Source organism: Triturus cristatus, chromosome 1_2, assembly GCF_964204655.1.
Source record: "Triturus cristatus chromosome 1_2, aTriCri1.1, whole genome shotgun sequence".
Classification (NCBI taxonomy): Eukaryota; Metazoa; Chordata; class Amphibia; order Caudata; family Salamandridae; genus Triturus; species Triturus cristatus.
The window spans coordinates 820322273-820347335 of NC_140580.1; the positions used below are offsets into that span (position 1 = coordinate 820322273).

At 43.2% G+C, this 25063-nt stretch overlaps 1 protein-coding gene across 1 annotated transcript in view; it reads right to left on the reverse strand.

The window, feature by feature from the left end:
- Positions 1-490: 490 nt before the first annotated feature.
- Positions 491-25063, reverse strand: part of CHD5 (chromodomain helicase DNA binding protein 5) — a 568616-nt gene continuing 544043 nt past the window's right edge. The window contains exon 40 of the mRNA XM_085624078.1: positions 491-1561. Within this exon, the coding sequence (XP_085480204.1) occupies positions 1443-1561 (119 nt within the window). The 3' untranslated portion in view covers positions 491-1442. The remainder of the gene's footprint in view (positions 1562-25063) is intronic.

Genomic DNA, 25063 nt, shown 5'->3' on the forward strand with positions numbered 1-25063 from the left:
ACTGAGATGGCCATACTACAATTTAATCAATGCAAACTTAATTGACCATTGACTTTCTGTGCTCAGCTCTCCTCGAACCACAGTGAATGAAAACGGAAAGAACCCGTCTCTTCAAATAAAGCTTGTATTCCTTCACTTTTTAGGTCTCTGACACAGACATCTTTACCTGTCTGTTGACCAGACGTGCTCTTTCCAATATGCGTAGATGGGGCTTTGGGACAGTGCCTTGCTCATGCCTGGGTGGATTTGTTGTGTACTTCAGTTGTCTACTCTTGATTTGGTGGCTTTCCTCTCTTGTTTTGTGTTTGGCCTCCCCAAGAAACATTTAGGTCTCACAGTATTATGATTAATTATATTGATCAATTATAAACTTTGCAGCATCTCACTTGCCACATCCCGAATTACCCTACATTTGCCACATCGAATTTACCCCTTTATCCCTCTACACAGCCCCCTTTCTTTTATATATTTTTTTTATTTTTCACCCCATTCTATTCAACCTCCTACTTCTCCCGACCTCTCTCCCTTTTACCTTTTTCTCCTTTGCTTTGTACTTCATTTTCGTTTCTCTGTCTGGTCACTCCCATTGTTTACATGATGCAATAGTCACATACAACAAAGTACCAGAATCCATTTTTGAATATTCTCATATGCTTTTTCGATTTCGTTTTTTCAGTTAATGAATCTTTCCTTCTTAATATTTTACGTACTGCTACAACTTTTTGATTTTTTTTTTCATACCAGACCCAGTATTCAAACCGTGGTCTTCGTTTTTGATGAAAACATTTTCAACAACTTGGAATTTACCAATTAAATTTGTTTCATAAATCTAACACACTGATCTTGTTACATGTGGTTTTAGCTTCCCAAACGTTCTGCTAAGCAGAACAAAGTTGAACTTTTTTAGATTCAGGAAATGTCTTTGCATTGGAACCTCGCTGGCCGTACATATTCTAGTCTGAAAAATTAGAACAAAAAAAAGTAATTTTTTGTCCTGCCAGATTCCTTGATTTCGTCTGAGTTGTCAGCTCAGCCATACCTATCAATACAGGAGTCAATTGTTCGGACATTTTTTGAGGCCCTAAAGTGCACATGCAATTATTTAAACACAAACATGGACAAAAAAACAGATATTTTAGCGAAAGAGGAACTAAGTGCTGATTCTACCAGTTGGGACAGGTTTTCTGGGCAAGATACAATTTGCGTTCATTTTGATAGTCTGCACATGGATAAAAACAAACATAAATACTGCCATTTTAAAACCCCTCAGAACTCATGTATGGGTTACCAATACAAGCTGTTCAAGTCTTCAATAAGAAAGTGCAAAACATGTACAAGGAAAGAAAATCCTTTCTAACGAGAAGTTCATTTACATAACCTTCGAAGAACACTTTAAATATGAAAATGGCTGCCTTGAGGGACAACTTCCTGTTGAGTGAAATTTAGTCTTCCACGCAGATGACGCCATTTTGTTTCCCTTTGCGGTCAAGGGATGAATTGTCTTTCAGTGAATCGGCAAACTTTCTATCTGCTTGGCTGACTGAAGAACCGTTGGAAGTTGCTGTAGAAAGAAAATAAGTGAATTATTTTTATTTGTTCGGAAAACATCCTGGTATATACAGGTTACAAATTTAGAAATTAGAATGTATCATGATCGCAGAAAATTGCTTTAGGGTTACTAGAATGGGCTATGCTGGCAGGACACCTCGGTTCCAGCCCAGGGCAGGACCCTGGTGGAAAATGACGGCGCCCCGCTAGGCCCTCTGGCGGTTGTAAGCCTGAGCAACCGGGGGCTTTCCTAGATAGGCTCCGCCCCTAAAAAGGCATGAGTAAAAGTGATGGACTAGGGGTCCATGGTATGTAACGGGGCTAACCCCCACATAAATGGTAGCACTGATTGAGTTGGCCACGGTGCAGTTTGGCTCATCAGGTGGGCAGGGCAGCTTAGATTTATTTATTTAAACAACTTGTAAAGCACGCAAATACCCATAAGTGTCTCGGCGTGGTTAGTCACCGCTGCCTGCCCTTGGATCGCCCGTAAGTTAACCCACCAAGTTGGCATACTCCTTGTATGTAATAAACCTGCAGCAAACTGTTTTTCCAACAAAAACTTGTGTGGACTGTTTATTTTGCGCAGTGCAACTATTATTGCTAGGCGGGGGTTTGCCGATATCGGCACTATGCGGCTGCCTGCGCACATACAGTGGGCACTGTAAGAGGGCCGCCCCCTTAGTGCGTATTAGGCACCTCCCCATGCACTGTTGTAGGGATCCCCTACTCTGGGAGTCCCTCCTATGTCCGGCCCCTCTGCGGCGTCATTTCCGGTGTGTAGCAGCTCGTGACAGGTACTTTTACCTGCCCCCACCCACTAGCCACCCTCTTTGTCCCCCGCTGGACATACTGTCACCCTCCCATCCGCTTACCCTGCATGCCGGCGGGAGGGCTGGCTAACAAATTGAACGTATTAATGTATACATTTGTGTTGCAGGCAGAGTTACAGGGCGATCCGGAGGCTGATTGGTACGAGGGGTACCCTTTCAGGAGCACAATAGGGGTGCATTATGCCACAATCCCAGGAGTCTTTAGGGCAGGACACTGGTTGACGGCACCCTGCTTGCCCTTCGGGCGGTTGTAAGCCTGAGCAAATGGGGGCTTGCCTGCATACACACCGCCCTAAAAAGGCATGAGTAAAAGTGATGGACTAGGGGTCCATGGTATGTAAGGGGGCTAACCCCCACATAAATGGGAGCACCGATTGGGTTGGCCATGGTGCAGTTTGGCTCATCAGGCGGGCAGGGCAGCTCAGGTTAGTCACCGCTGCCTGCCCTTGGATCGCCCGTAAGTTAGCCCACCAAGTTGGCATACGTCTTGTATGTAATAAACCTGTAGCAAACTTTTTTCCAACAAAAACTTGTGTAGACTTTTTATTTTGCGCAGCGCAACTATTATTGCTAGGCGGGGGGGATGACAATATCAGCACTAAGTGCTATTGGCTCAGTTAAAAAGACAAGTTCCAGAATGCATTGCTTTGTTAACTGAAAGCCCCGGACTGCAAACATGTGGTCCTACCATCAAGGAGCGATCTGGCAAACCTTCCTGCTTGAAAAGACAACACAAAGCTTGGAAAACAATCTTAGAATTTGCACTCCAAAAAAATACAAAAAAATCCATAGTAAAATAAAACTCACAGAGGCAACTCATCTTAAATAAACATGAGCTGCGGGTTATTAAACGTCTGAAACAGCTTTAACAAAAGGTGCAACTCTCTAGCATTTTTATTAGTATTAACCAGCAAACACTTTCAAAAGGGTTCCTCAATAGATCAAACAGACCAGACCCCAAATTCATTAAAATCGTTTCCAGGAGAATCTTAGAAGTTGATCAAGTTTTTGACAGGAAAGTATTGAAGCTTTTTTCCTATGACATTTTAATAATCTTTGGTCCATATTTGCTCAAGATACTTTAATGAAATGACTTTTAATTAAATATGAATTTAAATTTTAAAGCATTTCGTCCTAGAATAACAAAGGGTACTGTGGGCGCGTGTGTGGTGCTGCACTATTTAGATAGAGCTGCTTCTGTGGACCTTTTTAATGGCATAGATACACTAATTTGCACCACTTTATGCCACGCAAGCACCCTTGCAACATATCATTAAATAGCCCCTTTTGTGTTTCTTATTATTGCATGAAGTTTTAGACTTCTTTTGTCGTTGATTTTAATCGTTTATGTGTTGTGATTTGTATGAAAGTTTTGTGAAACCAAATATACAATACCCTTAAGTCCAGATTTACTAAGACCTCTTGCCTTTGCTTGGTGCTGCACAATTTTGCTCTGCACCTGCTGGGTTTTATAATGGTTAGTATATAAATGCTATTTTTTGCGCCATACTAGAGCCCACACAAAATCTTAGTAAATAAGCTCCTTAGACTTTCGGATCTCTGCTCTTTAGTTGTGTAGGCGAGGAAAATCACTCAGCCTAACATTGCACTCCACTCACCTGACTTCAGGGAGGGCCTTAGAAAGTACTGTGGAGTTTCAACAGAAGGAGCCACCTTGATAAAAACAGAACCAAAGCTTTTTGTATTAGCCCAGAAAGACCATTAAAGCTTTACCCAGAAAATAATTACCACGGTTGTAGACTTGTTCAGAAAATAACTATTCACTCTTAAAGTCCTGCCTAGAAAATAACTTCTTGTTGTTCAATTCTTATCCAGAAAAACACATTGCATTGTTAAAACTCTGCCCAGAAAAGAACTCATCAGCCGCAAAGCCATGATCAGAAAAAAATAATTGTTGAAGCCGTGTCCAGAAAATAATTCCTCACTTTGAAGACTTCTACTCACTGTCAATATCTTGTCCAGAAAGCAACTCTCCACCATTAGGACCTTGTCCAGAGAAGAATGCATGCCTGTTAAAGACTTTCCCAGAATAGAAATATTCACTTGTATAGCCTGGTGTCCTCCTCGTTGCTAATGTTTTGTCTAGAATAGAGCCTTTCTTGTGGTTGGTCCAACCTGTACAAAAAAGTGCACTCCCCTCCATTTTAATGCTGCTTTATTTGGTCTCTCCTGAGAACTTGTTGCCATTCATTCTTTCATACAGTTCAGTGGCTAAGATACTAACTCTAGTGACTTGACTTCTAATTTCGGCATTGGCATGTGACAATTTTTTTTTTTTAATTTCAATTTCACTACCTCTGGCTGATAAACATGTGCAATGAAATTTGGCACTACGTAACATAAATATGCCAAAACACAAATGTAATGTAAATTAATTTCAACAGACCTGTCCTAGTTACACTCTTCTACTAACAGCGTAACCCTGGACTGGTTCTCTTATGCAGAGTTTCAGATCACTGCATTAATGCTATGTGTTAGAAATGGGATTTCTGGATGGCTAAGGCTCGCGCCAAAGCCAGGCAGAAACCACCACTCTAGTCAGGGCAAGGGAGTTACACGCTAAAGATAACCCCTGCTTACCCCCTTGGTAACTTGGCACGAGCAGTCAGGCTTATCGCAGAGGCAATGTGTAAAGCATTTGCGCAACACACACACGCAGCAGCAACACACTAGGCACACTACAAAAGAAACTCCACACAAGCTTATATCAAAAATAGCCTTTGTATTAGCATAAACACATTAGAAACAATCACACCTTTACACTGTGCCAACTGGCACGGGCAATATTCACAGGGGATTATATACAGGACCAGGCCAATCATGCCACGGTCAGAACCATCAAAAAGTAGGTAAGCATGACATTAGGCATTAGCATAAACACATTATGCCACACTCATGGTGCAGGAATCACATTTGGCAATAATCAGATCATACATAAACACATTACGCCATCCTTGTAGCGCCTTGCGCCCTACCCTTCACCAAAACGGACCCCAGGCCAACTGGCCTCTCACAGGGGTCCCAATGCCCTCTGTCCAAAATGTCAGGGCTCGGCTGCCAATGCAGCAACATCAACAGTGGGCAATGGTGCAGGCCTAAACGCTGCAGCTGCCCACTAATTGCTGGGCAGCTGTGAAACTCTCTGTAGGCATGGGCACTCCGGGTGCCCTCTAAACAAATATGCCCAATCGTTGCAGCCGACTGCGCACTCGCAGAGCAACTGGGAATAAACAAAGTAAAGGGGCCCCCAAAAGCAAAGTGCCTCCTGAAGCCCCTCTCTGGGGCTCTTTAAACAAAACATGCCCCCTCGTTGCAGTGGCCCGCTACGGCGGTGCCACTGAGGAAACTGGCCCCAGCACTGGGGAAGAGCACGGGCCCCTCTGGGCCCCCAAACAATAAATATGCCCCTCGTTGGATCAGCCCACTGTCAGGTGGGGCCGCTCAGAAGAAAGGCACCTGCACTTGTGCCTCGATCCCGCCTCCCCCCAGCCATCTCCACTCACCGGGCTCTCTCGGCTGGGGGGGAAGTCTCCTTTCTCTCTCGCCGGCTCTTCTTTCTGTGCCCGGTCCCCCTTCCTGGGACCGGGACTTCACGTGGAGCTGCGAGGTTCCGGACGGCGAACCAGCCTCCCTTCCTCTGAGATGAGGAGGGGGTGGAAGTGGAGCCCACAAGGCTCCCTTCTCTCCTGCTCTGGCCGCGTTCCACAGCCTCTAGGTAAGCGGGGTGGGCTCCCGCTGGCCTTCCTCTCCTTCCCTCGGCACCGGGGATCCCAACATCTCACAGGAGCCCCGCTCAGGCCGGCAGGCCTCCTCCTCACTTCCGCTCTGCGCGGCAGTCCCGCCCTCAGTCAGCTTGTCCTGCCTGACTTCCGGGTCGCATTTAGCAGCGGCCCGGCGATACCTTTTGGCAGCATCTCCTCTGCGGCGGCAATACGGGGTAGGCTTCCGTCTTTTAAAATAATCACACAGTAGGGTGGGCACCCGCGAACCACTTGTCAGCGGGGTGGGCACCCACCAAATTACTCAAGACGCAGGGTGGGCACCCGCAAGTTAATCATCACCGGGGGAATCCCTATGTCGGGATTCCCTCTAAAAGAGCGGCAGCTCAGCACTGCAAAGCCCACGCACTCCTCTTCAGGTTAAGGAAAATACAGCGCTCACAAGGCACTAGAAGCATGAGTCCTTCCTCAAAAAGCAGAAGTCCAAGCAGAATGTTCTGCTAGGTTCAGGGGCATAGCTGGGCCCAGGGAGGCCAGCACACAGGGCCCTCCAGCAGGGAGATAAGCCCCCATGGCGGTTCCTCTTGGGCTCCAGCAGCAGCAATCCCCCAAGTCAGGAACAGGACACCTTCATGGGGTCACAGCCCCTATACTTATACCACAAAATCTCTTTGTCTGTAGTGCAGGGCATGGGGGAGCCAGATGCAACTGGTTCAGGGGGGATTTGGAGCACTTTGTTTTCCAAGCTCCTCTTCCCCTTTGTCAGGTGGGGGCTCGTCATCAGACACACCACAGGGGGGCAGAGCCAGCATTCACTAGGGCAGGCACCATCCTATTCAGAGTCAGGAGATTACCCCTCCCACTACTACAGATGTCCCATTCAGCCTAGCGCTGACTCACCCTGCCCCTCCTGGAGCCAAACACACCCCTCAGCCCCTGTCACTCACAAGCCAGACATGCAATTCACATCAGGCAGGCAGACACATAGCACACAGAAATGCCAACTTCTAAAAGTGGCATTTCTCAACCAGTCATAATAAATCTGCGCACACCATTGCGCAACATTTATACTCACAATTTCATACATACTAAACTCGACCACTCTGCTCCTCCCATACCATGAATTACCACTGACACTCACTGATCAGGCAATCCCCAATGCATTCCTATGGGAGGGCAGGCCAACCTTACCAAACGTACACAGAGAGCGCACACACTTTACACTGGTCCACAGTGCTAAAGTGCCCAGAGGCCTAAACCCACCAACACCAGGTCACAGAGAAAAAAAAGGCAAACATTTTAGGGGTGAACCTGCCAAAAAGGGCCAAGTCCAACACTATGCAAAAACACACACATCAGACAAAAGACCAGTTTCTACCCTGTGTGTTGATTCTTATCCACATGATATTGCATACATCAGTGGGTGAACTGTGCCTGTATGATGTTAAGAACAGGGAAAATAAGTAATGTCAGTCCCTCATCCAAACCTTACATGCAAGGCAGGCTGCCCTGCACATGTAAACAGGAAGACTTATCTGGAAGTGTGATTGCAAATGCTGTTTAGGTTCCGCCTACTAGGCAGAGCATGCACTGTCTGTCGCTAGGTATATTATGGGCCTAGTGAGAGCATACAAGGGTTGGAGGTCACCTCTTGTCTAACATTGGTTGGCTTTACTGTCACTCTTATATTCCTGCTTCTTGTTTGATGGCTTTTCCGTCATCTTGTCTTTATTCCTCCCATGGAGCATTGCCTCTTTACATTGTGTTTGATTGCCTGCTTATTTTTTCCTTTAGCCATGCTGCACATCATTGAGAATACTGTAGAGCATGGGTGTTAGAAATTGAGGATTCTGGTTGGCAGAGTATACACCCTGTCCAAGCAAAAGCCACAATCCTAGTCAGGGTAAGTCAAATACACAACCAAAATTAACCTGCACTCACCCTCTGGTAGCGTGACACAGAGCAGTCAGGCTTAATTTAAGAGGCAATGTGTAAAGTTTTTGTGCACGCTTTAATTACAGTAACACAGTGAAAGCACCACAAAAAGACAGCCACACCGGTTTAGTAAACTAGAGAATATTTATCGGAGTGAAAAAACACCAAAATGACAAAAATCCAATAAGTAGAACTTGAGATGTGAATTTTTAAAGATTAACTGCAAAAACAGTGCTTAGAAGTCACTAGCGGTCAAAGGTTACTTGAGGTCGCAAGGGACTGGTGCAAATCCAAAGTTCAGGCCTATCGCGATGGAGGGCAGGCCAGATACAGAACCCACGCAGGGCCCGCTGAAAAAGTAACTGGTATGGAGCAAAGCGTCAACGTTGAGATAACGATGTGCCGGTCTTTACCACACAGTCGGGTAGATGCATCAGAGTTGAGCCTCGCAGAAGGTGCCGAAGGATCTGTGCTGCGTCGTCTTTGAACCTCAAAGACGGTGTCGAAGGATCAGCACTGCGCTGTCTAACCTCACAGTCAGGTCAATGCATTGTTGTTGAGCTGAGCAGGGATGTCCTTGGACTGCATTGGAGGGCACTGCATCGGTTCCGATTGGTGCACTGTTGACGATCCCTCAATTTTTGTAGAGGCAGCTTCAGAACCCACTTCTGAGGCCCAGGATTGGAGGAGACACCCCAGGCAAGGATAGGTCTCACATATGACAGAGTCCAGCAGCACCAGCAGAGTTGCAAGAAGTATTTTGTGTCCCTGCAAAGTGGCAGTCCCTCCAATAGCACAGCAATCAGCAGGCAGCAGGCCTACGCAGCAAAGCAGGCAGCAAAGTGACAGTACCTCCTGCAGTACAGCAGATCTTCTTCCAGGCAGAATGGCATTGGTTGCAGCAAAGTTCTGATTTGGTGGTGTCAGGGGTCCAGTACTTATTACCAAACATGCCTTTGAATTGGGGAGACATCAATGGGCCCTTTGAAGATCACAAGGTCCCCGCCTTTCCTGCCCTGGCTCCAGACTCACTGCAGGGGAGTTTGCAGCTCTTTGTGTGGGGAGAGGCAGAGCCCCATTCAGGTGCTAGTGTCAGCTCCTACCTCCCATTCTACCTCAGGAAGGCCCATCAGCCTGATGATGGGCCATCAGGATGCAAATGTCACACCCACCTCCCTTTGTGTGACTGCCTTGAGAGAATGCACAAAGCCCAGCTGTCACCCAACCCAGACGTGTATTCAGAGACAGGCAGAGGCACAGAATAGTTAAAGTAAGAAAATGCCAACGTTCCAAAAGTGGCATTGTCAGTCTTACAATTTAAAATCCTACTTCACCATAACCTGTGATTTTAAATTATGGGTCAAGAAACACCAAACTCCAAATTTCTATCTGCTTCCAATTGGAAATTGCACTTTAAAGGTGTTTAAGAAAATCCCAATGTTAATCTGCAGTAGTAAAAAACAAATGTAAGAGTATTTCACTACAAGGACATGTAAAACTTAAAATTACATGTCCTGCTTTTACACACATTGCACCCTGCCGCTGGGGCTACCTCGGGCCAACCTTAGGGGTGTCTTACATGTAATAAAAAAGACGCTTTGGTCCTGGCAAGTAGGTTAACACTCATTATCATGAAAGGTAGGGTCAAGGACATCTATTGAACATTTAGTATGGTGGGGAATGTGTCCAATTCTATTGGATCACTTACTCGGCAGTTTATTGACTTTAAACACTATCCCTTTTTTGTATACACCAATGATGTGATTATCCGCAACTGGCATGGAAATTATTGCTCCAATTTAGATATAAGATCATTCCTACCAAGGTGTTCTGTAGCAAATGGCTTAACCTTGTCCCCTTGTCCTGCATGTAGAGAAAACCCAGAATCACTGGTCCAACTGCTATATATATATTCTTTTGTCCTCATTACGAAAATCTGAGGCTTAAGTGGATCATTCCCCTATGTAGGCTCATTGGTTCTGATCATTATTTGGAAGTGCTCAGAATACTCAGCACAGATACTAGAAGAGTTGTTTTATTTGGCTTTGATACATTTTGTGGACTAGATGCTCAAAGTGCTCTATGTAATACATTTAGCCCATTGTATTTATCGATTTTATGTTTTTATTACAAATGAAATGAACTGTTTTTTATATACATGTTATGTATATATGGGATTTTATGTTTGGGTTTTTTAATAGGATGCTGTGTCCCTTTGTCTATTGCCCCTTTTATTTCTATGTTTTAGGAAGACAATCGTGTTATTTTAAATTATTTTAACATTTGTTATGTCTGTATGTATATTTGGAGAGGTACTTTATAAGATCTTTGTGATTGAAAATAAAAGTTATGTTGATGATGATGGTTAACTTGCCAGGTAAAAATGGCTGTTTTAAAACTGCACACACAGGCTCTGCAATGTCAGACCTGAACCATGTTAAAAGGGCTATCGAGTGGGTGGCACAATCAGTGCTAAAGACCCAGTAGCAGCATTTAATTTACAGGCCCTTGGCATATATATTGTGCACTTTACTAGGGACTTGTAAGTAAATTAAATAAGACAATTGTGGATCAACCAACGTTACCATGTTTAGAGTACAGAGCATATGCATTTTAGCACCAGCTAGCAGTGGTAAAGTGCCTAGAATCCTAAAGCCAACAAAATCAAATTCAGCAAAAATGGGAGGAGGAAGGCAAAAAGTTTGAGGGTGACCCTTTAGAAAGGACCAGGTCCAACAATTGGTAACAACTTTTGGCAAAGCCAATAGGTCTCAAAGGCATGACTTATTGGCTTTTCCAGTGTTTGTTCTGTTTATGTACTGGATCAGGGAGGAAATGTGGTCTAGCCGCCAGTTTGTTGACTCTGGGACCTGTGGACTTGATTTCTAGTCGCCGACTTCTGCACAAAATATCTTGTAAATCTTAGTAAATCATTTAATCCATGTGTGCTTATAATTTTATAGCTCTCATATAAATTTACCTTGAAAAAATAAAAGACAAGAGGCGTTTGGAAAAACAGGCACAGTTAGTTTAATTAAACGCAGTGGCGGGAGAACAGGCGACAGAGTCGGGGTCTGAAGATTGTCTCAAAAAACATTTTATATATTTCACAAAGTGTCATAAAGCAATTGGTACATCATTTCAGATTTTGAATCTGGGCCTAGTCACAGGGCCATAAATCTGGTCATTTGATGCTTGGACACAATGTAGGGCCACTGGGTACATGACCAGATGCCTGTCGTGGGGAGTTTGTGATCACTGTGTGTAGTGAGCATGCTGGGTTCTGATTGGCTGAATGTTCCTAACTTAGAGTTGCATCTGACTTTTTGCTGTTTTGGGAACGAGCGCCCCTCCAGCCAAACGTGTTTGATTGGGGCCAATCTCCTAAGACCATTGTGGTGTCGCTGCCTATCTGTGGGATTGATCTGGGTTTTCCTGTTTGCGCGTTTGTCTAAGGGTTACGTGTCACCCCACTTGTGATCTGTCAATCAGTTGCTTCAGGCCTAGGTAGCAGGGCTTGCCAGACCATGTATTTTTTACCCTGGGTTGATGGGGAGGTCATATTGGGTGGATTCGACAACAGAGATGCAAGTTAATTGTTATAGGTACATATACTATAGCGCACATCGAATCGTATTTTTCAATATTAACAATTGTAAACATGAAGTGTAATATAATAGAAAATGTGTTAATATTTTCTTGGGGCCTTATCATGATGGTGTTTTGTGCACTGCGCTTGTGAAGCAGGTCTCTGTATGCATCTTTTTAGCGACTTGAGCGCATACATTAACACTGAATATCCCTATGTTAATGCATGTTTTTCTAAGCGCAGACCTCAGAAACACAAAGAGGCAATTACTGCCCTGTGTTTCCGAGCTCTGCTGTCTGAAAAACATGCATTAACTTAGAGATTGTTCAAGTTAATGTATGCACTCACGATGCCAAAAAGAAGCGCAAAGATCTCATTTGCACTGGCGCAGTACATAAATAGCCATCATGCTCAGGCTCCTTATGTGTCTCAATCTCTAGCTTGGTTTGTGTTATATAAATACAATTTGACAGCACACCCTTAGCATGGTTTGGCTCTAGCACTCGGATTGGCTGAGATTGTATTTAGAATAAAACACTTGCCCAGTTGAAGTAAAGGCAAGAAATGGTGTAGGCCAAGGGTGCAGTTACCGCCAATTGAAAGCAGTTTAAAAAAAATGTTTAAAAAACAAACTTGTTCAAATTAAATGCAACATACACACACACACACGTAAAATTTTTGTTCTAACTGTTTGCAAACCTATTAACTAAATATCACATGGGCGCTTGCTGATACGAGGCAGTTCAATAGAGCTGCACATGGAGACCCTTGAAATAGTTAGTAAACTGACACATTTTGTTTTAAGTCGCACCAGCGACCACACAAAACTTTGGTAAATAATGGCATTAATGTTTCAAACTAACGGTATTTTGAACTAAAAGTGTTATGCCGCTCACTGCTATTTTGAAGCCAAACAGAAGTACGAAAACAAAGGGATGGAAAAAGAACAAATGGCAAGACACAACAAGCATTTGCAACGCAATAGGTCTCGCATTTGCGAGAGTTTAAACTATTGGCATTGTAAATGACAATGCTTGTTATTTATTTTGGGCGGACCGAAATTTCACCGCCACTGTTGCTGCCTGTGCTGTGTTCTTAGAAGGTAGTGGAGACTGGTGTTCAGTGAAAAGAGGAAAGAGCGTTACGGCGTAAAGGAGTCCAGTGACTTTTACTGAAAAGGGGAGGAAAGGTCAAAGATAAAAGAGGGGAGTTCAAGATATGGGAAAACCACTGAAACAAGGAGGCATGGCTACAAAACTCGATACAGCAGCACGGTCTAAAACTAAAACTCGCCGAGCCTTGGCTAAAGAAAGTACACGACTAGCCTCCAAGGGAATCAGAGAAATTAATATTAACACTCAGGGGCTTGATAGCACTCTGGAAAGCTCTGAAGAAGAACGATCCCCTGTTATATCCCCAGGAACTGAGGTGACAGGGGTTGATACAGATAATATGGTCCCAGGTAGCCTAAGGATTAATTCGAATGGGGCAAACAGTTTCCATTATTTTTCAAAAAAACTATCCCTCCATCGCCCTTGTTAGAGTCAATCCTAGATCTATCTAAATCCGGACCAGTTGAATCAGTACCTCTCCCAGCCGTCCAAGGTTCCTCTAACGCAAAAAGAACTCAAATCGATAAAGATACTGTCCATCGAGTCAACCCAGAAGGTGTAAAGGATCAAAACCATAGCCAGGCTAGCCAGGCTAGCTATCAAAATCTTGAATCTAATGTATCGCCGGTAGAAGCTGACCTTTTAGAGCAGGGGTCAGTATTACTTAACGCAACCCTGCCTAACCCCCCGCGAGAAGCCATTACCGGGGGGACAACTACTAATACAGCTGAAAGGCAGAGTTATCCTGATCAGACAGACCAGTCCACTTATACTACCAGTACCCATCAATTGGATGTCAGGGACATGCTGAATTTAATTTTAGATGAAGTTCGTGAAATCAAAAGGACCCAGAAACTGGAAATTGCGGCCCTACATGCACGCCTGGGGAAGATCGAGGAGGCAATGTCTGGATTTCCTGCCAAACTCCAGGAGGCAGAGGCTCGGATCTCAGTGCTGGAGGACCAAGTCAATGTGGTCTTGTGTGAGGCAAAGGAAGCAACAAAAAAGAGGAAACTCTTGGAAAATAGACTGGAGGACATTGAGGGCCATTCACGAAGATCAAATCTAAGAATAGTGGGGGTTCCGGAAGGCATCGAAAATTCACAAACGCTACAATGGGTAAATTCATTCATTAAGCAGACCGTGCTTCCTGAATTTGAGGGGGACCTCACAATCACCAGGGCTCATCGGGTTCCTCCACATCCTTTTCCGAACTCTACTATGCCGCGAACAATCCTGCTAAATTTTGCTGACTATCGAATCAAGGAGAAAATCTTGACGAAAGCTATTCAGCAGAGACAGTTCTCCATTAACGCAACCTCAAAATGTCGTATATTTGCAGACATGACTGCTTTAGCAGCTCGAGGAAGAAAAGAATTTGTAAAACTCCTCCAGTTATTTAAAGCTCATGGAGCCCAAGCCTCTATAGCTCAGCAATCTAAACTTAGAGTGCTAGTTAAGGGCAAATTTTTTATTTTTTCAGATCTGGAGGAGGCCCAGGCTTTATTAAAGGAGATCTCGCAAGGTCAATAATCTGAGGAAGCACATTTCGTGGTTCTGGTGGGGGGGGTCACTGGGGTAGAAGGGTCACCCGGGTGTAATACCATGACACCCATGATTGAAGGAGGGAAGGGTGAAATGTGGTTGGCGTGGTTGGGGTATCCACATTCTAAGGGGAGTAAGGGAGGGGGGGAATCGGAGCAAAAAAGAAAAGGAGCAGGGGCAGGAGTAAACGACATAGGAATTATATGATTAGAAACTTAAGCTTATCTGTAACGAAAAATCTAAATGAATTTTAGCAATTGTAAAATCTTGTCAGTCAATGCCAATGGAATGTTAAATAAGCAAAAATATGGCGCTCTCATAAAATGGTTAATTTCATCTGACCCCCAAATAGTATATTTTCAAGAGACGCACCTAAAATCAAACTCTCCAAAACTTTTTCTACCCAGATTTTTCTCCCACGCTTTCTTCGCATCAGCTGGGTTGGCCCAGAGGGGAGTTGCAATTTATCTTTCGAGAAAAATACCCTGGGAAATCCTACAAGTTCAGAGAGACATACAGGGAAGATGGATATGGGTAATGGTTAAATTGCAGGGAAAATCTTTCAATCTTGTCAATTACTACGGCCCTGTTATTGACGAGACCGAAAGCTTGATTAAAATTCATGAGTCTTTGAGGGGAATTCCGGGACAGATCATACTAGGAGGTGATTTTAATTTCATACAAAACTTGAAGAAAGACACATCAAATAAAAATAAAAAACAATTAAAACCATATACACTAAGAGCGGTGGAGGCCCTAAAAAAAGAATATCAACTGGTAGATCCTTGGCGAATTGGGAATCCGGAAGACACAAAATTTACTTGTTATTCACATCGCTTTGCCACTGCATCTCGAATCGATTTTTATCTTATATCCAGATCTCTTCAAATTTTAAAAATTGACGGCGGGTGCAATCCTTTTTCTGACCACGCTAAAATCGAACTTAAGATCGCAATAGATGGCGGGAAAAGGGAGCGGCCGAGGTGGCAGCTCGACCGCACTCTTCTCCAAAACCAGGACTGGGTAAAGGATTTTAGGGAATGGATCTTGGAATTTTTTTAACTAAATTCCAACACCGCTAATGTGTTCTCTGTTTGGGGTGGGTTTAAAGCTGCTGCTCGTGGTCAGATTATTGCCTTTACGGCAGCCCAGGCCAAAACAAGATCACTTAAAATAGCTCAACTCCAGGCTGCAGTCGAGAAAGAACATATTCTCCGGGATCGGAAATGTCCCAACGAATTCGAACAGGCAAAAACTATCTTGCGGGATTTCTTCATCCTAGAAGAGATCTGTAGTTCCAAAATGTACCAGCAAAAAGCCTATGAAGAAAATCAGTTAATAGGTAAATTGTTAGCAAATGCAACTAGGAAAAAACAGGAGTCAGCATTCATTTTAAAGATACAAGATCCTCAGACTGGTCGTGATGAAGTTGACAGGGAAAGGATCTCTCAGATTTTTGTTACACATTACCACAGTATCTACGCAACGGAATATTCAACAGGCGACGATATGATTTTTAATTATTTTTCCAACATCGCATTTCCTAAACTTTCTGAGAGTCGGGTTTCCCAACTAGAATCAGAGATTGAAATAATAGAAATATCAACTTCTGTAAAGGAAACAGCCGGGGGAAAAGCATGCGGGCCAGATGGATTTCCCATCGAATTTTATAAACTATTTTTAAAAGAATTGCTGACCCCTCTGAAACAAATATTTAACAACATTAAAGAGGGAGGTCGCATACCGGCAATATTTAAGGAGGCGATAATCGTGTCATTCGTGAAGAAAGACAAAAACCCCGAAAATATCAACTCCTATCGGCCCATAAGTCTCTTAAATTCTGACTATAAAATTTTAATGAAAATATGGGCCAAACGTTTTACATTTGCGGCTCAAGAGGTGATTAGTAGCGACCAGACAGGTTTCATATCCGGCAGATCCATGGCAGCCAACACCGAATTTCTAATTCAAGCTTTGGACTATTTTAATACCAACTTAACCCCAGCATGCATTGTTATGGTAGACGCGGAAAAAGCTTTTGACTTAGTCAACTGGAGCACCCTGTTTTTTACCCTAGGACAATTTGGATTTCCAGCCCGGATTGTCAATATGCTACGTATCATTTATCAAGACGCCTCGGCCCAGATTTTTATTAATATGAAAACTGTCGGCTCGATAAAAATTAATAGAGGGACCAGGCAGGGTTGCCCTCTTTCACCGTTGCTATTCACCTTTTTTATTGAACCTTTAGCAATCAAGATTAGAAATAATGCTGCTATTCGATCTCCGGTCTTCCGAATGTCCAAAATAAAATTATTTGCTGACGACATTATTTTATATCTGACGCCCGATAAAGAAAATATTGAGAGTGTTTTAAAAGAATTTAGAGAATTTGAACAAATTGGTGGTTATAAAATAAACTCCAATAAAACAGAAATACTAGCTTTAAATACTGATCTTAATTATCTCCCATCGGACTTAAAAACACAAGCAGCCAATAAAGATCCGATTAGGTATTTAGGAATTTACATTAACTCTCATTACCACCAGCTGTTTGAATTAAATTACACCAGGATGAAAGATAAAATTAAGAAGCTTTTGGATCAGTGGCTTTTATTACCACTCTCAATTGTGGGCAGGGTATCTCTTATCAAAATGTCAATACTTCCGTTGCTTATATTTTTATTTAGTAATATCCCTATAAAAATCAAGCTCTCCTTTTTTAAAGAAATTGAGACGATGTTCAGAAGTTTTGTATGGGGGAAAAATTTTTCTAGGGTTAAACTACCAATAGTACAACTATCTACCTCACAGGGTGGTCTTGCCCTACCAGCTGTGAAAATATATTATGAGGCCGCCTTTTTAGATATAGTGGCGGGACTGATGGGCTCGACATCTAAGCGAGACAGTTTCTTTTTGGAAAAAATGCTTCAGGAAAATAGCTCCAATTTACAAGTGTTCCTAAAGACTTCCAAATATCCCCAAAAAACCCGATATAAGACCTTAAGGGAATATCATTCTAGACTTCAGTGTCTTTCAAAAAAAATGGACTCCTCCGGCTGGCAATTTTTGAGTTTGAGGGAATGTTTAGATCTCGGGCTCCAACTAAACAAAAGTCATTTAATTAGATGGGAAAAGTGCGGGCTAAAAGAATTAAGACACTTTTCCATTCTTAATCGAATAATTTCGTGGCAAGAGGTGATGTCCAGAGCAAACAGCCCGAATAGACCTACTTTTTTCGAATATATACAAATCGTATATTTTATAAGGAAAATACATGGTATTATTAACTCTCCATCTGAACTAGCTCTAGCCCTATACGGAGCCAAAATAATGGGTATAGGGAATTGGTATAGGCTGCTACTTCAACAAAATCATACGCCACTGGTTGAAAGCCACCTAAGAAAAATAGACCACGTGACACAATGCAGCCTTCAATGTAAAGACTGGGAGACGATCTGCCGTTTAGGCAATAAAGCACTAAGAGCAGCTAACTTTAAAAGGATGGCCTTTCTATCACGCTGGTTAGCCTATTTGACACCGGAGGCCCTGGGGAAAATTTACCCGGAAGTCGAAAATAAGTGTTTTAGATGTCTTGCTAATGGTTAAGGTGGCTGGCACCATATTTTCTTCTCTTGCCCGAAACTAAATCTATTCTGGAATACAATCTTTGCGGATTTGGGAAGGGCAATTGGGAAAAATATTCAGCCAGAGGCCGAATTGGCTTTGTTTGGTATCGCGAAAAACAGAACGATAATTAATAGGGATGAAGAGACTTTTCTATTTATTTCATGTATGGTTGCCCGATCCTTAATTCTACAAAATTGGAAGTCCACCGATGCTCCCTCTCACTTGAAATGGTGGATGAAAATGAGAAGAACTTGTAACTTTGAAAGAGCATATGCAGGCCGGGTGGGTGCCATTAAGAAATTTGAGAAAAACTGGAAGTATTTTAGTGACCTGGAAAAAGATAAAGGAAACTGAACAATGTCTGGGTCATGCTGTCAATAATTGTAGTAGTTTTATACAATCAAATGCCTTTCTTTGGGATTTTTTGCATTTCTTCAACAGAATCTATCAATATCTCTGGGGCTTTCTTTAGGGGTAAAGCATAGGAAATTGAATCATATCCTGTTATAAACTATAGCAGTCCCTGTAGATAGACGCAATAGCACTTTTTTTTTTTTTTTTTTGGAAAAACACTAGCACCCCTTTTTTCTATGTAATTGCTGCTACAATTATATAATGATGGTTATCAAATCTTTTCTGTCTCCTAATGACTATACTTGAGAAGCACTAGCACTTTTTTCTATACATTGCTGCTTATTAACAACGGATATTATATCTTTCCCTTTAGCATTTTATGGTCTGCTGTTTAGTACATTACATCTCTTCCTCAATATGGATTAGTTTTTCTGATTACTACTTTTAGCAACATAAAGGAAGGAGCTAAGATGGGAAGGCTATTTAGTACTCTTTAGAGGTTTCTAATACTGAATTCTTTGTATTTATAACATCTTGTTATCATAAATTGTACTCTGTATTTGGATGCTATGTCGTTGCTCTGCTCTGCTCAATAAAAAAAAAAAAAAATGCTTGTTATTTATAAGTTTTGATAATTAATACATAAATAAAAGGCATTGTCATGTACAATGCCAATAGCTCAAACTCTTGTAAATGCAAGACCTATTCAAAGAAGTGGCCGCCATTGTCCGGGGCTGCTTAGAAAGTGAAAGCACACATGGCATGTTGCAGGAAAGCATGTTGTGCCTGCAGTAGGAGAAACTAATTAAAGAAAATAGTCAGGGCCGGACTGGCCATAGTGGGCACCGGGCATTTCCCCGGTGGGCCGCCAGGGTGGGGGCCCGGGGCCGTTTTTGTTATAGGGCCGTTTTTGCACCATAGCTGCAATATTAGACCCTGTAACAAAATCAGCCGAAACTAGCCCTGGCAAACAGCTCGGCCGCACCTCCAACAACCCAGGGGGCCGGCCGAGCACTTTGTCAGGGCCGGTTTTGGTTCTGGCCCTGAAAATAGTGCTTACAGAGTAAAAAAGCCTCACAGTGTAACATCTGAAGTAAAAGGGCCAGTCCTCATGATAGGTTACGAATGAAGACATGGCGGTACTAAGGACGGACTAACAAGCCTATTAATAAAGCAGAAGCCAGTATTTCCGAAGGACAATGACAGAAGCCAATGACAAATATGGGCAGAGAGTGGGCGGGGCTTCAAGTATATACACCAATACAGCATGGCTCGCAGAGCAACAAATGCGCTGTCCAGGCTCGACCTAATAAACAGTGTAGTTTTCTCTGCAGCTTCTGCACTTTTGACCTGACAAGCACCTTGTCCTTGATTTTCTTCTCTATGAATGTAGGGTCCATGTTGTTGTGTCTATATCCAACTACAGATTGACTGATATTTAGGAAAAATGTTTCAAGGTCCAAGCACAAAGGCAGGAATATTCTATTCTTATGACTATCAGTCCTAAGATGCTGAACCTCTGTTTTTCCCTGCCACCCCTGTGCCTCTGCATCTTCTCTCCCATTCCTTCTGCCATGCTGTGTTCAAGGAGTGAGGAACAAGTGGGTAATAATGAGTGGTATAATAGTTTGTGCATTTTGGACGCAGGAACAAGGTGATGCTATTGGTGCAGAGAGATGGTAAGTGACGTATAAAGAGGCATTTTAAGCTGCAAGACAGGAGATTTCTAAGAGTGTTGAACGATTTGGGAAACTAGAAGTGGTATTTATAACTCTTGAATTTCAGATTGTGAGCCAACTGGGTTAATGTCCAAGTGAAGGAGCCGGACAGGCTGAACAAGACCAGAGTGTCAAAGTTGAGGACTTTCCTTAGGGGAAGAGAAGCAGAGATTAATTTAGCTTTAGGCATAAAGAAACTTTCATCATACATGTCAGGCTACTGAACTGCCCTAGAACCAACCATGGTGGCAACACTGAATTATAAGCAGCAGGAGAGGCCTTTTCCCTGCTGCCAGTGGAGGGCGAGTACCTTACTGACCTCCCCTGAGTAAACTGTCTGTCTAATGTTTGGCAACCAAGTCTATCACAGCATCCCATGTGTGTGGACACTGCAAAGGTGTGGGGCAATATGAGCAAAGTAGAATGCACCAGGAAAGTTTATCTCTTTGATGTCCATGAGCACAATGGAATCCATAATGGGATCTCTGCGGTGGAGTATAAAATGGAGGTTGAAGGTAGTCGGACAGATGAGCAATTGGTAGCATTCCTGAAGCTTTTGTGTTCAGCAAGATTCAAGTGTGTGAAACGACTGAAAGCGGTGGTTTCTTGAGAAGGATAAGTATAGCAAGTTTTCCCATTTACTGTTAAGGCTGCCTTTCCTTTTGTTCCCATGTTCTGGGTCTCTCTCTCAGCAGGAGATTCCCACACCAACTCTCTTACTTACGGACATGTAAAGACAATGACTACCAATAGAAACCACAATTAGAATTGACAAATCCTATCTGGAAACAAAGTATAAGAAGGGGACTGAAACCATAAGTGTGCGGTCATGAACTTCTCACTGACCAGAGATATTCATCAACCCACAGGGTGCCCTTGGAGAAATGGCTGGGTTGCCAGAGAAGATTGTTTGCAAAACATCTACAGCGGACAGCCCAGTGAAGGGAAGACTATCTGTGTTTGAGGGCCACCCATCATTTCGCGAAGAGCTGTGCAGCACTTCGAACTGAACCACGGCTGGCTGTGTCCACGCTCAGTGCTTCACCTGTACAAGCAGATTTAAGTGAGTATCATGACCTTTGACATCCACTATGGTGACTGTGACTCTGGAGTGTAAGCTCTAGGAACATCTGTAGTCCCCCATCGGAATCACGCCTCACCAATACTGAAGACTCCTGGGTGAGCTCTTGTTCTGTTTGGGTGGCAAATTTGTTTAGGTGCATTGCAGCTTGACTGCAAGTGATCTGCAATTTGGAGAGTTTTCTGGGAAGAGGCTGCTTGGCAGTGGCTGTCTTTCCTAGTCTAAAGACACCGACACAGAATAACTTAGCATAACGTGTATTTGTAAAGCGTATGTTCACCCAAGGGTATCTTGGCACTGAATATCAGATTTCTATTGTTGCCCAACCCAATGGTACTCATTTTATCGACCTCAGAAGGATGGAAGGCTGAGTGGACATGCCGGGATTTGAACCTGTGACCAAAAGGTCGAACACAGGCCCCTATAGGGGATGCGTTAGTCCACTAAGCCCCCGGCAGATAGCCACAGCAGTGCGTAACATTCTACTAATAACTACATAGTATGTTAACGAGTTCTGAGTCTCTAACCTCACCTCACCTTCCTGAGCAAGGGAACACTAGAGGAAAACTGACTCAAAAACGTGACTAAGGCCAATTATTACCCACCAGATGTCAATGAGACAGTTAGGGGTCAGCTGCTAGAGAGAGCGGGTCGCTGCAGGAAAAGATTAGTATTTGCATGTTCTCCTCCAAGAGGTATTAAGAGATCTAAAAAAAGATACTAGGGCAAGGGCTGCAGAGCATCAGGGTGGGATATAAGGACACAGCCTTGCAAGAGGCAGGGAGACGAGAGATGGTACTAGCAGGTGACACTAGGTGGAGGCCACTGAGGCAAGCGCTCTGCCGGGGATGTCTGGGAGTACAAGCGATTGAGCACTATGTGGCTAGGTCAAAGACGGCAGAGTATAACAAGGAGATGAACGGAGGAGTGTTGTTGTGAGCGCTTATGAGAAAGTTGAAGGCGTGGATGAGAAAAGTTTTGGAAAGGTGTTGATGGCAAAGCCTGGCTCGAGAAGTTATATGAGGTGAGATGAAGCTTAACCTATGCAAAACGAGAAGCTCGAGGATCACATTGTGTTTTCAGGAAGAGTGATCTGTTGATTGGAAAGTGAATAAAATGGCAAAGAAGTAGATGTGGAAAACAGTGATGGAATAGCAATAGAGATCTCAAAAGCTTTGGTAAATAGCATTTTGAAGCAATTATGTTTGTATTTCTATGTTTAAACTGTATCTGTTTCAATTCTTAACATCCACTGCTCTGGGCAGAAGAAAATAAACGTTTTGAAAAACCACCTATAAACACCTATGCTACGAGCCATTGTTCAGTAAACATCATTCAGATTTTTCCCCCCAAATACGATTCCTGTTTCAGAATCACTCCTCTGGACAACTTCCATCCTCGAACGTTTCTTCTTCTGATTTTAGAGTTGTTGCTACAACAGATTAAATGAGGACATGACTACTGTCACCGCCAGCTTGTGCTTAGTGTGTGGCAATGAGGCCCACTGTCTACATGCACCCAGACAGCCCGGTAAGCGTTAGATGACTTTCCCCTATATCAGGGGCCGATTCGCAGAACAGAAGTTTGGATTTTGTCTTAAATTTGTCTTAAGGCAGACTTAAGACAGACTTAAGACAGACTTAAGACAAACTTAAGACAGACTTAAGACAGACTTAAGACAAAATCCTAACTTAAATCTGTCTTAAGTCTGTCTTAAGTTTGTCTTAAGTCTGTCTTAAGTTTGTCTTAAGACAAACTGAAGACAAAATCCTAATTTCTGTGAATACCAAAAGTAGTAAGTTTAGGATTTTGTCTTAAGTTAGTTCTGTGAATCGGGCCCATAGTGCTTTGGAATGCAAGGGAACACTTCCTCTTTTAAACTTTATCTTTTTCATGAAAGAAAAATAGATCCAAACGACACAGAGTGGCCTCCTTCCTGCCACACAAGAAGCATGCTACACGTATAAATTAATATCAGAATCTTCACTCACTGTTTTCAGTAAGCAGTACTATCATTGGCTCTCATCTAAAATTCATTTTTTGGAGTATTTTCGACTAATGTTTAAATATCATAAAAATAACTCAGTGCCACATTATGTCCACTGACCTATGGCTTTATTTCCTTCCCAAAAGAGCATCCGTCTAACATGACCCCTGACGGATGAGATTCCCAGTTAAGCTACACTGGGGTGCTGGCAACATAACTTTCATCTGCTGAGAGTCCCTTCTTACACACTTGTTCACCTGTACTGGAACTGACGTCAGTGGGACTGGAACATTCTTAGGGTCTCTGAAAGGAGACTTGTCACGCGCCTGTCTGCACTCATCTGGCCCACACCTGATTCTTGATAGTGCCTAGGGGCTGTAGTTTCCAGCATTGTATCTGGCACTCCCATCCCATGTAATATTGAGCAGGGCCCTGCAGGGGGGTGTGGGACAGTGGTGAAAGGTGCACTTCCCATGCTTTTGTGCTCCACTATGTGTACAGAAAATTAAAACCAAAAACATTGACATGCACTCTGATTATTTTAGCACATGTGTATACCACTCCTTAATCAAGAAACGTACCAATAGCAGAATTACATTTCATTTTCTGCTCAGCTCGTCGAAGTTTCCTAACAGGAACTGGGCGTGCCATCCAAATCCCGACGTGGTGCCCCTCCCACTCCTTGCTGAAAGGGCTGAGGGCTGGGCTGCCTAGAGAGAACTTCCACAGTCTGACTCCGAAGGGAGGGCTGGGCGAGAAGCATTCAATAGGGAAACAAATGCAACCACACAGCAGCTTACCATGAATTGGAGGGCAAGGGCTGGGGGTTGGGGAGGAAGCGCTTCCGTTTCCAAGCCAGCCTGGTTGTCTTCAGCGATATTATTAGGAGCATATGCAAATTGAGGGGCCAATTAAAAGGAAACAAAACAAGCACTGAGGAGCGGTGGCCATGGCGCAAAGTACATTTTTTTTTTTAAGAAACAGAATATAACAAGCAAGTGACGGCGCAAAGTAAACATATTTTTAAAAAAAACAGAATAAAACAAGCACTGAAGTAAACTTTAAAAAAAACTGAAGAAAACAAGCAAGCGACTGCGCAAAGTACAATAAAAAAAAAAAAGAATAAAACAAGCACTGACGATCAGCGGCGATGGCGCAAAGTGAACATTTAAAAGAGTTCTTCCAGACAACAGTTGAAGAACCAAAGTGCAGGGAAACTGTATTTTACAGGTGCGCCACAGCCTTGAAGGGACGTGACGTACCGGCAAAGCCAACCAGTTAGGAGGCAGCAAAGAATAAGGACAGGGGAGTGAACCAATAGTAAGTATGTGGCAAGTAGCCGGCAGGAAAAAAGTCGGATTATTGATGACAGCAGGTCTTGCAGACAGCGCATGAGCTGTAGCTCGACCTAAAAAGTCGGAAGGAAAGAAGTTCCTTGGAATCAGGAGAAAGAAAGATAGCAAAGCCAACAGACTTATACTTGAAGAGCAAGCAATGAAATAAATCACGAGAGAGCCTGAGAAAAAGCACCTATACAAAGGCAGACGAAATGACAGGCTGAAAGGAATTGACTGAGATGCAACCACAATGAGACGGAGAACAATAATTAGAAAATCAGTTAATTTGAGATATATGAGAGTCCTGTGCATGTGCACTGGTCTATTCTTTTTAATGTAATAATGCTCTTCGTTCTCTGTTTTCCACCAGCTGTGTAAGGAAAGGTGCCAGCTGTTTATATCTCTCGGGACTCTGACCACCTGCTCAGAGTCAACTTTTTCTTCCTAACCATAAATCCCAGATGACCACGGGTCGCCTCTAGTTGAGCAGGCCAACACTAATTAACAAGCTGTTTCTAAAAGGAATAGAAAACTGTCAATTTTGTAAGTGTCGACAATTTTGAACATCTGGACTAAGCAACGGGTTCCAAATTACATTTTTGTTCTGGGTATGCAATGTAGAGATCATTTTTGCAGTCACCGATTTGTGCTAAT